The sequence below is a fragment of the Rhopalosiphum maidis genome, chromosome 2, assembly GCF_003676215.2.
Source record: "Rhopalosiphum maidis isolate BTI-1 chromosome 2, ASM367621v3, whole genome shotgun sequence".
Lineage (NCBI taxonomy): Eukaryota > Metazoa > Arthropoda > Insecta > Hemiptera > Aphididae > Rhopalosiphum > Rhopalosiphum maidis.
This window is the reverse complement of record NC_040878.1, coordinates 46180070-46195460: the sequence shown is the minus strand read 5'-3', so window position 1 is coordinate 46195460 and position 15391 is coordinate 46180070. Positions and strand designations below refer to the sequence as shown.

Below are 15391 nucleotides of genomic sequence, written 5' to 3'. Positions count from 1 at the left end.
AAATAGAATACTAAAAATAATTAATTAACGTGATAAACTCATCAAAAAAATTTAGTTTAGTTTATTTTATTTTTAACTTAGATGTAACCAAACTATCCCATAACTATATATTATACACATATACACTTGAAATTATAGAGTTTGTACTAATCCTTATATCATCAATTTGATATCGAATTCTAACTATTCTAACTATTCCTTATTCCTTATTCAGAGGCAAAATAAATACATTCTGTACAAAAAAAAAAAAAAACGAATGCATAACATATTAGTATTTGGATAATATTATTTACCAATATATTATTAAAAGAAATATATATATATATTTTATTAATTTTTATTATTTTCACAAAAAAAAATATATTATTATATATTATTACACTAATCGAAGGATATTGTTATTATTACTAATAAAATATTTATTTTTATAGTTTTATTCAAAAAAATCTTATTATGTAATTACTTGCCAACATAAATTTAGTCAGATGTATAACCATATTGTCACCAATTTACCTAATACTTATTGTAAAATCCACATACGCATTTTTTTAAATGAATATCTTATGTATAATATTGAAAAAGTATTAAAATAAATCTGTAATATAAATATTTCATGTACCTACTAAAATGTAAAAACTTATCGGTTGTAAAAATCTATGTTTAATGTTATATTTATTAAAAATATTTGAAAACAAGTAGAAAATAACTTGTATTTAACATAATAACATTAATTTAACTAACTTGTACTAGACTTTGTCTTGAGGACATAAAACTTTTTTTTTTGCGGGGAGGTACTATACGCGTGTTTTGATATTTTATCTATATATATAAGAATCTGCCATGATTTTGGAGATGAAGGAAACCGGTTTTGAACGTATCTGGCCTTATCATTTCCTCTCATAATAATAACTATTATATATATATATATAAATATTTGTTTATTTATTATTGTTATTATTATTACTATTAATTATTTATTTGTTTGTACTTGCATTTTTTCAATCGAAATATATATTATTCATTGAACAAATAATTTATTGTTACATTTTTTTCTACCTTATCTCTATTCTATAATAAAAAGAATAAAATTTACCATTCCAATGGTTGAATTCAAAATGTAGGATGTATAGGTACTTTTCAGAAATTAGCAATAACAATAACTACAATATGTAATTATATTATATTATTAGCCAAAAAATAGTCATGAGTTTTTAAATTAAACTATAAAAAAATAATTTCTTCCGGAGGAAGTTCGGGCAGCTAGTATAGTATAATATAGGTACCTACTGTGAGGTAATGAATTATAAGTTAAAAATACTTTTGTATCTTATAAAATGTATTTTATGTAGGGATAATGTAACTTGTTAGATGCAACTAAGAAGTAGTGAAGTAGTCTTAACTAGACAAATGCAGCTGCACATAATTGTGGTATAAAGAGTTTACGCGTGATAAGTGCATCATTCAACAGAAAGGATTGTGAAATGCCATCATCGCAAATATCCATGTAAGATGTACCTATAGACGTATCAAGGGAACACGCAAATACGTGCGTTGTTTAACCATAAAGGATTCTATCGAAGATTGCAGGGAATAAGATCAATATAGGATAGACCGAAATAGATCATATTCATTATAGACTTACGCGAGCGCCTTCACACTACTACATCAATAAGGAAAAATATTGAGAATTAGAATACTATCGAGGTAAATTGTATTTGTAAGGAACATAGAATAATTTCAATTAATTTAGAGTAATACTTGGAATTATTTGAGGAAATTTAAATAAACATTTGAAAATATTTTTGGACTTTAAAATTTTTTTTTATCAATTACAAGCGATCTCATTCTCCTTATCGGTTGGAAATAAACGCGGTGCCACTACAATTAGGTACATATTATTATTGTTTAATTTATTAGTTACCATCAAACCAAGATTTTAAATATTGTAGTGTAATTATGTGGTGAGTTGTGATAACTTATACCTACATATAGGTATTATATTATTATACTTATACATATAATTGTAAGTAGTAAGTATGTAATATGTAAATATAAACACAAGTAAATATTTATGTCATAAATAATAACATGAACGGAACCGAAGGCCTATGCAGATATCCACAAGTCATAAACCGGATGATATTTATATTATATTATATTTGCCATTCAACACGAGCTTGAATTGTGTGTTTTTGCACTAGAATAGTGATAAAACGTGGGATGACCACGAATAAAGGACATCCGGTGCATACAGCATACATACACTTGCCATCAATATATATATATATATAATGTTAGAGATATGGTTAATGTTCATTTATGCATAATTATACAGTGGTGTTCCCATTAATTTTTTTGAGAGTAAACTATGTCATAAAATATAAACATTTAATACAATAAGAATATTTTTCTTACGGTCTATATGAGTAAAGCCGGTAAAGAGTGTGTCAATAATATGGAAAAAAATTGAGGTTGAGAGCATACGCAGTATACTCATAATATTGAAAAAAAATCTTGAAAGTATACGGCGTATATGTAGTATACCCTATGGAAACACTCCTGTTATATGTATAGTATGTGGTCCTTAAACAGACAGAGTAGCAACAACTTTCTAGCTACCACAATACTGTCATTATTTTAGACATTTGGACTAGGTTCACTTTTTAATTAATAAAATACTAATAAATTTTGATCGAACAACAAAACTGAGTTAAAATTATTTATCACTCCATTAATCGAACTGTATCTACAACTGAGTGTACTAAAAAATTACATAAAAAAATAAAATACAATACTAAATTACTAAGTCTAAGTGATTCATTTATCAAACAACGCTTATTATTTCAAACATATTAACGTTTTTTAAAGTAACATTGTTATTGACAATTAAATTTAACATTGAGTAACTTGATGAAATAAAATTGTATTGTTATTTTTCACCCAGAAACTACAGTACATTTAAAATACTTTTCATTGATTCATCATGATAGGAAATTTAAATGGATTTTAAGATTTAAGACCATTTTTAAATTTGTTTTGTTACGTACCCAGTGGTCCCAGTGGCGAATTCGAAGGGGTCCGCGGCCCGCCTCTTGATAGTTATATTATAAGTGTAAGGTCTAACATCAAATCCTAAATATTGTGCGTACAAAATTATATGATATAATACATAATATTATGCTCCCCCTCCCTGAAAAAAGTCCTAGATCCATCACTGTACGTACCTATCCATGATATTCAACGTGCGACGTTGAAGTATATATTTTTATTTTGGAATATTGTAATAGTTTCAAAGTTAATTTTGTCTGTATAATTATATTTATTGTTTTCATTAAAAATATTAATTTAGTTTTATTGTATTAACGGGATAGCGTGAGACACAATCTGCAACTGTGATCGTGAATCACTTGCTTGGGAGATGTTTAATTTCAACTTTCAAGATCATATTCTCTAATAGATTTTTGAAAATAATTTTAGATATTGAACGAAGTGAGGAACGTATTGATTTTACAATGATTGTATGTTTTTTTTGTGTGTGTCTGTCATCACGTTTTGGAGTAGAAATAATGTTTTGATTTTTGACTTCAACCTCTCTTTGAAAAAGAAAATTCATTTAGTTAATATTTTTTTTTTTTTTGGGGGGGGGGGGGTTAAAAGTAAAAAAATTCTAGTATTTTTTATAAGTGTCAGGAAAAACCTAGAAAAAATAATGGAAAAACGGGAATTTTTATGCATAACCATTTCGACAAAATCAATTTTTTGATTTTGATGTAACTCAAAAACGAATCATTGTAAATACTTAAAATTTTTACAAAATTAGCGTTTATGATTAAATTTTTCAAAATATTTAGAATTCTTTTAAGCTATTTACAGACCATTGAAATTTTTGATTTTTTAAAATTTTTATTTTTGAAATGCCTATAAAAAAAAATATTTGGCTTCCAAAAAAACTTTAAAATTTAATATAAGGTTTATTATAAGTTGTTTTTATTATAGTAAAAAAAAAAAAAAAAAAAATCAAAAACCGTTAGTACAATTTTTGTTTATAAGCATTAAAAGTTCAAATGTTTACTAAATATGTCAAAATCGTGAAAATTTGCAAGTTATTTTGAAGTTAAAAATTCGTAAAATTTCTGTAATTTATATCTTAGGTTAAAAAAACCAAAACAAGGTTATCCATAACTTTTTCTTCAAATAACTGTAAAAAAAACCTCTAGCGTCAATGTAGAAAAAATTTTATGAGCGCATGAAATTACGAATCGAGTAAAATATAACGATATATATTTTAATATAGGTAATAATATAATATATCCTACCAATTGTCCTAGACTGACCTATCATGTTTTCCTATTTGAAATTACTACATACTACTTGTACAGTTGCACACTTGATGTGCACTTTTGTTTTCCTTATTACTTACTGTTTTTAGTTGGGATTCAAGGGTAAATGTTACCAATTATAAATTATGTAAGTAAAAAGGAACAGGCAAAATATATTAATTAATATAACTATAATTCTGTAACAAATTAACATAGTAAACAATGTAACTTTATATCATTGGCATTCAATTTTCTCTTAATATTAAGTGACAATAGTACAATGGTAAAAAAAAAAAAACAATCATATCTAATTTATGGAAATAACTTTTGTAATAAAAACAATCATTTATTATCAATAATTATACATTCGATTAACACCATTTTACTGGAATATGATAATAGGCTACAGTACAGCCTTTTAAAGTAATCATAAAGATATTCATTAATAATATATGATTCCCTACGATGAACACAGTAGTTTCGTTTTAAAATTCATTAAAATATCTGTACACAGAAATTAAACAACTTTTAAGTATATGGTTTTTAATGCTGTATTATTGTTTATACATCATTTTCATATTAGTACATTCACAATGTATGGTTTGGTAAAAACATTAACATTAATAAAAAATATGCTGTTTGAAAAATCACAAAATTTAAAAGTATTAAATCTATGAGATATTTATAATTACTACTTTTAAAACAACAATAATATTTCAATTATTGTTTTCAGGATTATCTTTTAATCTTACCCCCTTTCCCTACAGATTATGATATACATTAAATGAAACTACAATATTGAATTCAATAATTGTTTGCGATTTTTTTAACACTTGTCTCAATTTCAAAATTCTAATTAATAATTATACAAGAGTTTAGTCCACTAGAATAATATTAATGCCTGGAACTAGTGAAATAGAAATAAAAATATTTTAGACCATATAAGTAGCAACCTAATGTTTCATATTAGTACAAACATGTTTGTAATTCATTTATAATGTGTTTGATTAGATTAGAAAAATATATATATAAACATAATATTGCATGACTATAACAGTATATTATTAGTACATAATTATAATAATAAAATAGATTATTGATAAATATTTAAAGTCTATTCAAGATATTAAGAACTGTGGGATGGTCCGTATAGATATTTTTCTATCAATACCAATACCTTCAGTTCAAAACGTTATTCTAATATCTGTGTTTGAAAATTCTTTTGGAGGAAATATTACTAAATAATTAATTTCATACAATTATCTAGTTTTCACTATTTACATTGTAATAGGCAAATAAATCTACTTAAATAAAAATAATAATTAAAATAAAACACTCGATTAATAATTTAGCTAAATAACGATAACCTTAACATAATAAGATAATTAAACCAAATAAACAGAATATATTTCTAATACAATAGAAAATAAAATGGTCAAATTAATATTTAAAAAGAGAACTATTTCCTTGTCTGCCAGAAAAAAAAAAATATCGAAATAATATCACCCCAACCACACATTTTTTAATTGAATGTTATCTAAGATCAGATAAACCTTGGCTAATAATAATTTGCACTTATAAAACATAATATATATTATATTAGAAATTATAAAATTTCAAAAACTTATTGGAAAAAAAAAACATGAACATTTAATTTAAATATTGTAGTATAACTTAATTATAAAGTTAGAACATTTCCTTCAATCTTGGAAATGTTAACATTTTTAACTACTATTGTTAATAACCTTATATACTATAAAATTTGTAAAAATTATCACTTTAAATCAAGCCAAATTAGCATAAAAAACATTATAAAATTAGCTGATCCTTAAGGCCACAAGTAAAAAGTAGCCAAGATCTACCAGAAAATAGCATTATAACCAACAAGGTAACTATGATTGGTTTGGAAACAGGTCTCTTCTAAACACATCGATTACCCTAGAATAAAAATTTTCAGTGCCAATAAATAAATTAGTGAAAATAAAATTAAAAATAGCCTTCATTTACCTAATTAATTAAATTTGAGCCGGTATGCTAGATGTGGAAGCAACTTCCATCATCTCATCTTGGTTCTGATTCAGGAAATTATTACTGTTAACTGTTGTCAACACATGAGGTCTATATGGTTTTCTAGCAGAGTGATTGTTGAATGGTCGAGCACATGCATCAAACAACCTTGATTGGTCTATTTCCCTGTGATTTGTGGTGCTAGCTTGCACAATTCGGGGTTGATAAACTGGTACTGGATTGGATCTTGATACATTTGGATACAGTGATGGTGAAGATGATTTATCAGTTTCCATTTCTTCATCAATTCGGGTAGCAGAAAGCTGAGCACATGTTGATGCAATTGGTTCAAAATCACTGAACGGGTTTAGATTCCTTGGAACATGCTGATTATATGAAAAAAAAAAAGTTATGAACATTTCTGTTAAAATGTGACTTGTTAAATACTAATAAGTACCCCTCTTTGAAATTGGTCAGTGGATCTTCTAGAATCACATATTACAGTTTGAACCATAGGTGTGGGTGTTGATTTTTGTATTCTCGTTTCAAGTTTTTGTTTTTTTGGCATTACATTCTTATGGAAAATATCCTCATCATCCATTGGTTTTTCCATTTCTTCTGTTTTACAATTTTGATGTGTGTTTAATGCATGATCTCGACTTGTACTTGTACCAAGAGTGTCCAATAATGATGGAGCTATGTAAGTAAAACCCTGAAAAATAAATAATACTACAAATGATAAAGTAGTAGATAAATATTGAACCAAGTCTAAAATAATTAAAATAAGCAATGCAATCATTTGCAATCAAATTGCATATATCAATAAAATATTTTATATAATTAATTACTTAATTATTAACTTCATAAAATAATTAAATATGCACAAAAAAGTTATAGTTAACAATAAATGCTATAATCAATAATAAAAATATCACAATAAATTAGTACAAAAACAAAACTGTAAATATTTACATCAAATTTAAATTCATCATTATCTTGTGGCATAAATGAGTCTTCTACAGGCGAATCAACTGGAAGCTGATTTGTAAATCTGGAATCAAATTGCGTAGTGTCGTCTGCGCCATTCTAAATAAAAATACCTTAATAAATATACAATTATATTCAAAAAGTGAACAATAGTTGAACATACTAATTTTGGTTTGTATGGAGCTTCACAAGTACGGTTTATTATATCTTTCCAGACAATTTTTTGAAAGAAACGATGATTTCGTATGTCTTCTCCTTGATTTACACCAGATCCTAGTCTATGACTTACTTGTCTCTGTTAATTTCAAAAACAATGTTAATTTAATTACAATTAATTAATATAATTATTAACAGTGATTATAAAATATTTTAAATATTATTTAGAAGAAATTTTTTCTTTAAATTGGCCATCTAATATTTCTATATATATATAAATATTTAGCATTTATAATTAGTTTGTATTATACAAATATATTATTAATTAAATTATAAAAAAATTGTTTTTTTTTTTTTTACTTACTTTAAGTAATTTTCTCATAAGATCTTTAGCTTCAGGAGATACATAAGGTGGCATTATAAGTTTCCCTCTAAGTATTTTTTCAATAGTTTTTTTTCTATTATCAGCACTAAAAGGTGGCTAGAAAGTAAACACAAATATAAACAAATTAAAATTGTAATACTCTTAATTAAGTTTAATAATATTACTTACAGTTCCTGTTAACATGTCAAACATAAGAGCTCCAAGTGACCACCAATCAACTGGTTTTCCATGACCACTTCTAGTCAAAATTTCTGGTGCCCTGATAAAGTAAATTAATATTTTTTAACTGAATTCTCAATAAATTTGATAAGTGTTGTTTGAAATTTCTTACATGTATTCAATTGTACCGCAAAATGTATGAGTAACACTAACTCCATGAACATGTTCTTTACATAAACCAAAATCAGTCAATTTTAAATGACCGTCTTGGTCTAATAATACATTTTCTGGTTTTAAATCTCTAAATACACAAATATAAGCCATAATTTAAACACTTAAAAAATGTTAGGATAAAAAAATTATTTTGTAGCTTTAATTATTAAAAAGATTAAATAAATTAATTACCATAGTGCTTATATTAAATATTAGGGATATTCATAAATAAAAATTATATATTTTAAATTATAATTTGTTGATTTCTATTTATTAGCAAAATACTTTTAAAGGATTTATGAGGTAGTGTATTTTGTAATGAAATCAACCAATATACATGATTAATTACTAAGTTTTAAATAATAACTTGTTATTACAAATTTTGGAGAAAATATAATACATTTTTTAATGCTATTAATAGCTTTAAGCCTCAAAACTGTACATAGATGTATATAAAACATTTTTTTACTAATCGTTTAAAAATTAAAATACAATTTACAATATATTAGATAAATGTAATAAATAAATATACTTAAGAATTTTAACTGATATATTTTTAGATAAATTAATACCTGTAAACTATGCCTTGACTGTGCAAATGCTGTATTGCAATAATAATTTCTGCTAGATAAAAGCTGTAATATTAAAATTAAACTTGTGTCAATACATGATAAGAAAATTATACAGACTAATCATAAATCAACTTTTAATTAAATTAAATTAGTAGTTAACTGTGAAACCTTAAAAAAATGCAAGACATTTGTATTTTGTTTTTAGGATATGAAATAAAAGTATTTTTTTTCTAAAAATTAAAATTCAGCTTATAAAGAAAATAATAATTCACACTATAATTTTTAATTTATTTTTAACCAATAACATTTAATACAAATTTAAACAGATTACTCAATGTTTTAGTATAATTACTATTTTTAATAATCATAATTTTTTTGTATCACATGCATTACAAGATACTATTACAGGTAGTTTGAAAGTAGTATATTTAGTAGTACATCTCCACTCACTAACCAACCATACCACATCAATGGAATTTGTGATATAAGTAACTATTAGCTGATAATAAAAATAATTTTAAACATAATTACTTTATTGCAAATTAAAATTATACATTGTTATCAGTAAATGGTCAACATGTGGTATGTTGACCACTTCTCAATATATTGTTGGTGTACTATTCCAAAATGTTTATACTCAAATTGACTTTGGATACTACCAATATAACTATATAAAAATGTAGCTCAAGGTTGAGGTAGTAACTTCAGTAGGTCAAATTGGCATGGAATGACCTAATTTTTCTGTATATGATGAAATCTAATAAATTACATAAATATAATAATTTATTACAAACACATTTAGTGTTTACGTATCTTAATATGAACCAAATTTAACACAATTAAATATAATATCATAAAATAAATGTTCTTAGCATATTAAGAATAATAAGTAGTTGGTATTATTTTGTTGTAGAGGTTCCACAGTCATTACTACACAAATATTTGATAATAATAAATAACTAAAATAATAAACAATGTGCAATACCATGCTGTGTCTTCTAAGAATATTCCTTCTCGTTCTAAATGCATGAAAAGTTCTCCACCACTTAAATATTCCAAAATAAGATAAAGTTTACCATTTGTTTGAAATGCATAGAACAAACTGACTATAAATGGGTGCTAAAAATATTTAAATATACAAGTATGTTATTTTCATCCATATTTAACCTCTTATTATAAAAAAAAATTAAAATAAGAGTAATGAATATTTTGTAAACAGATTTCTGTCCAACCATAAAAATATTATACAAATAAAATTGAACTTGAACCTTAACAGCCTCGAGTATATTGCGTTCTGCTTTGGTATGAGCCATATCCTTGGAATTCCTGACAATTGTAGCTTTACGTAAGACTTTCATGGCAAAAACTTGATTTGTATCATTACCAGTCTTCTTCCGAACCTGAAATACTTTTCCATAACCTCCTTTTCCTAATACTTTCAATATCTCGAAACAATCTGGAGTTAACTTTTCTTTGGTAGAGTTTACAGTTCTATCTGATAACTTTAATGTCTCTACATCACTGGATCTATAATTTAAAAAACATATTTTTAATAATTTAATTTAAGTTTTAAATTACTTATTATAATATAAATTATACACATTTGCAAATTAAGTATAATAAAATGTTTAACAGATTCAATTTAAATTATAATGAACTATGAAAAATCTTTAACAATAAAACACTATAAGCATAGGTTTATGGGAATTTTCATATTTTTTTCTGTGAAAACACATATGACATAAATAGAAAAAATGGTTTAATATTATTGAGAATAATACTTAATAATAAATCAAAATATATTTTGAACGTACAAGGTACATTGGCATACAGCTAAATATTATAAAAAAAATAGAATGCTAATCAATACATAAACAAATGTTATCTAAATTGTAGGATTATTGTATCTTATAAATATATAAAAAAGAGATAAAAAAAAAATATCTTACTTTTCATCGTATTCATAAATGTTTGGTTCTTGAGCATAACAAGCCTAAAAAACAATAACAATACAAATTTTAAAACACAATAAGAACTTATAGATATAAAATATATTATAGATATAGTGAAACTTGACACAACAGACCACTTTTAATAGAAAAAATGTTTAAGTCTCAGAAAAAGGATTTGTATTGCTACCTGTCTATAACAGACTTATTCTATTTTTGACTAGACAATTACAGACAGCAATATTTCTCCCAATATATTCAAAACAGACAAAATTTTTAGTTCTAACTTAAACTTAATTATACATGTATGTATAACATACACATAATTACATATCAAGGCACATACTGATTACATAGCTACTCTTATATCATCGATAACAATTACATTAATTACGTATATTTATAACTCAAACTTATTGAGTTTTTTTTTTTATCTATAACTAAGAATTCAGGATAAATAATTACAAATTGAGATATTATTGTTAAATTTAAAATATTAGATAAAGGATATTATTGATTATATAATAATAATAATTGTTTATATTCAAAACAAATGTAAGAAGTTCTTTCTAAAATAAAATTAATATTTATCGCAAAACAGAAATACATAACAAAAATGCATATAAGTTGATATAGTTAAAATACTACCTATACACTAAGCTTGTGATAGGAAAGTTAAGTTCTAAATATAATGAAGTTTAAAAAATATAATTAGATAATCTTTCTAAAATGTTTATGAACAAAATAATATGTTACATATACACGTTTATATACCCAATATGTCTTAAACTTTGTATGTATAGCTACAAATAAAATGTAATATTTTGTCTTAATTTAAATGATGTAAAATTAAATAATATTAATTATTATTGAGTCATAACTTTGTAAGTAGAATGACCAATAGTTTTTATTATATTATCTTGAAATTATAATTACTGTTAGCATTTAACATTCAATGTACATGTGAATAAATGTTTAACAATTGCCTATTTATTAATAATAAAATGTTACAAAAATAAGTAATACTGATTAAATAATATTATAATAGCTAGTTAATAGCTTTGTATATTACCAGTATTAAATAAGCTTCTAAAAAAGTTACACAATAAATATAGATAAGAAACCAAAGTTATGATTTGTAAGTAGTAAATTTCAATGTTTTGTTAATTATCGTAAAAGATCTTTTTGAAATAATTAGGCATGAAATTTCATGTAATTCCTATATACAATATTTTTAGTAATTATTTATTAATATCAATATACGTACACATATATAAGTATGAGTAATAATGATATTAATAAGTAATTGTATTATTAGTAAAATAGGCGAAAATAACTATCATATCAGTTTATTTTATTATTATAAAAACATAATATGTTCTATCGACTATTAAATCATTGGGTGTAATATTAAGAATTTCAATTAAAGATAAAACATCGGACGATTTTAAGACAAATATCCAATAAATTTTTAATATTTATAATTAGTTAGATTTAATTTAATCATTAGTTATACATTATAATTAAAAGGTAACTTGAGTTATTTTTAACAATGAACACTAAAGGTTTTTATAAATAAAATGTTTATTTAGAGTAGGTACATACATGTAATTATTTAATAAATTCTATAATTTTAAATTATTTTGTAATTGTTAAACAAGAAAATACGAAAATACAGAAAAGCCACTTTATATGATAATAGATTTATGTATATCATAAACAAGAAAACAATATTTTACAATATAAGTATGTACATGTTAGAAATTGAAAGTATTTATTCAAGTAATTAAAATATTGATTTAATATTTTAATATTCATATTATATTAACACAGTAGTGTGTATTAGAGTAAATATTATATCTACCTATTATATTTTATTTAATAAAATATAAAATGTTAAGTTTTAAGTACCTAACATTATTAGATACAAATGTACAATATACAGTATACAGATAAGTAAAATAAAATGTCAACGATGCTTAATAGGTAATTGTAATAAAATATATTCAAGGTCAATAAGGTTACAATTTATATTGATACTGTTTTTAATTTTGAAAGTTTTGATAATGGGTAGCTAATCGGTAATCCATTCTCAAATTATTAAATACTAATTCTATCCAAGTGTAAAATAGAGAGTTCCCTATATTGTTATATTATTTTGTTTAACAATCTTATCTTATTTATTAAGAAGCTAGGTATCATTGTACCAACATAATATCTAAGTAATAAGTATACCTACTTTAAAATGTATAGTATTACTGTATTACTTTTTTATCTATTCAATTTACTAGGAAAATTCTGATGGTTAAGAAATAAAAAAATAATAATAGGGATAATAACTGTTATTCTAACTATCATACAATATTATGATGAAAGTTTAGTTATAAATATCTAATAAAAAAAAAAAAAAACTGGTATAGAATAGTTACCTCAGTAGGTACCTTAACTAGTTTATAAATATATACATTTAAATATGGAAAATAAAATAGTAACTATGACTAAAAATGTATGTAGGTATTAAAATGCATGAAAAAAATATTGTTAGATATTATAGTTTTATTGTAGTGGCCAGTAGGTATGAACTAAAGCATTGGCCCATGTCGCCAAAGGTAAAGATCAATTGAAAAAAAAACAACTAAAGTAGGTAAAGACTGAATTACTTAATATTATTTAGTTATCAGATATCTACTTAAAATTTGAAATGGAGAAATAAGTTAATCAAAAAATTATTGATTATTTTAAAATGTTTTAACTACATAATTACAATTAAGGAATATAAACATTTTAGATAAATTTTAACTCATTTAATTTCCTTATTGAAAAAATATTTTTTTTTTTTTAAATTGTATTAAGTCATAGGTAATATCTAATGATTTTTGCAATGTCAGGAATCAATAAATTTGTATTAGGTATACTTTAATAATTGTATGTGAGCAAAATCTAAATATAACAGAATAATAAAGAGCCAATATTTGTTTTAATCAGATTAGATTTTATTCTATAGGTACCTACTTAACAAAATCCTAGTTACTGAAATGCCTATTTTATTTTTTGATTACACTGTATATAAATTAAGTACATAGATATTTATGTTTATTGTATTTTAAACTTTTTAAATTACACAGGCTCTGCACCCTCTGCACTATCAATTTTATTTTAAATATAATTAAAAAAATAAATTAAACATAAGTAAATAATATTATTTTAATATATTTATTATTTTTATTATATATTTTTTGTATAATCTTTATTCAAAATTTTGTAGTTTGGTTAATTTGTATAATTTTAAACTGTAAATTATCTGTACTTTAATCACGAGGAATGTTTATAATAATAAGTTAGTACTTTAAAACACAGAATTCTAAAGACTTGATTAAATATTTTGTAAATTTATTTATTAATAGTTTCTTATTAGTTATTTTAACTTATTGTAGATTCAATAATTTAGTTAATATATTATTTATTATATAATCAATATTAGATACATAGATATTTATACGGTTTATTAACTAAAAATATTTAAAACAGTAATCTTCAACACCATTATATTTAAACAGATGTCTAATATAATATCATCTACATTTCATTAATGTATTTTCATTTCTTTGTAGTTTGTCATAAGACAATATTATACCTATTATGCTATTTTTATTAAAAACCAAACAAATCACATGTAAAACGCATGTAAATGAGTCTAAATGATTATCATGTGTTAAGTAAAAGGAAATTATATCTCTGTTCACCAACTAGGTTTGCATATAACCTTTGACAGTTATTGAATTATTAGTAGATACAGAAGTGGGAAACTGAGGGAATCAGTAATTTTTGATTTCCAAACAAATTATACTAAGAATAAAAAATAAAATGGAAACGAATCCCAAAAGTTAAACACTTATATAAAACTATAGACTATCTAGGTAAACACACGGTTCTGTTGATGTATACTTCACAGATACGAACAAAATAGTAATATAAAACAGTACATATAAATAATAATAATAATAATTATATCTTACCTCTTCGATTTCGAGCACTTCGTCGTCAGAATCGCTGTTGTTCTTCGGCCCGTTGGCGGGTTGAGCCTCGTTATTTTGCAATTCCAAGTCGAAAACGACGGCCTCAGCCATGGCTTTAGTGCGGAAGTGCGATTTCGTTCTGGTATTTATAAATTTTTTTTACGTTTTATTTGATTCGATGGTCTCGCACGCGTACTCTGAGGTGGCGTAGACGATGCTAATAATAATATGCCGAATATCAAATCCGCGGCGTTTGCAAAACGGACGGCATTATAGAATAATATTATTATAGTCGGAGCGGGGAAACAGATAGAACGAAACGCGAAATGCGAAAACTAAACGAACGATAATATTATATTTTACCGTGTAGGTATCTCTCGATCACCTAATAAAACATGTCCGGTACCGATATAATCGTCATTCGTCATACACTGAAATGTTAGCCTTGTAAGTTGTAGGTATTTACTATTTAATAATATATATTTTTACAATAATAATAGTAATATTAATTATTACTATTGTTATTATTATTATTATTATTATTATTATTATTATTATTACACACGACGGCCAACACGGGCTACGACGACGATGATACCGTTTTACGCTCAGATCATTCACTCAACGT

General features: G+C 24.1%; 1 protein-coding gene across 1 annotated transcript; it reads right to left on the bottom strand.

Annotated features, from left to right (window-relative positions):
- Nucleotides 1–5785: 5785 nt before the first annotated feature.
- LOC113551748 (ribosomal protein S6 kinase beta-2-like) lies at nucleotides 5786–15391 on the bottom strand. The gene is made up of 13 exons (XM_026954195.1): nucleotides 14764–15391; nucleotides 10748–10791; nucleotides 10067–10325; nucleotides 9784–9917; nucleotides 8799–8861; nucleotides 8186–8314; nucleotides 8023–8113; nucleotides 7834–7950; nucleotides 7477–7608; nucleotides 7299–7412; nucleotides 6784–7038; nucleotides 6327–6712; nucleotides 5786–6257 (listed from the first exon to the last, which is right to left on the bottom strand). Exons 1-12 carry the CDS (start codon nucleotides 14872–14874, stop codon nucleotides 6335–6337), a joined length of 1827 nt encoding a protein of 608 aa, XP_026809996.1. The 5' UTR covers nucleotides 14875–15391; the 3' UTR covers nucleotides 5786–6257; nucleotides 6327–6334.

Bases quoted from the DNA above. Each gene is read 5' to 3' on its own strand.
- LOC113551748 (XM_026954195.1), bottom strand. From the start codon at position 14,874: ATGGCTGAGGCCGTCGTTTTCGACTTGGAATTGCAAAATAACGAGGCT. The intron at 8,114-8,185 runs GTAAGAAATTTC...TTACTTTATCAG, and splicing joins TGCGGTACAATTGAATACAT to GGCACCAGAAATTTTGACTA. The intron at 7,609-7,833 runs GTAAGTAAAAAA...TGAAATTAACAG, and splicing joins TTATGAGAAAATTACTTAAA to AGACAAGTAAGTCATAGACT.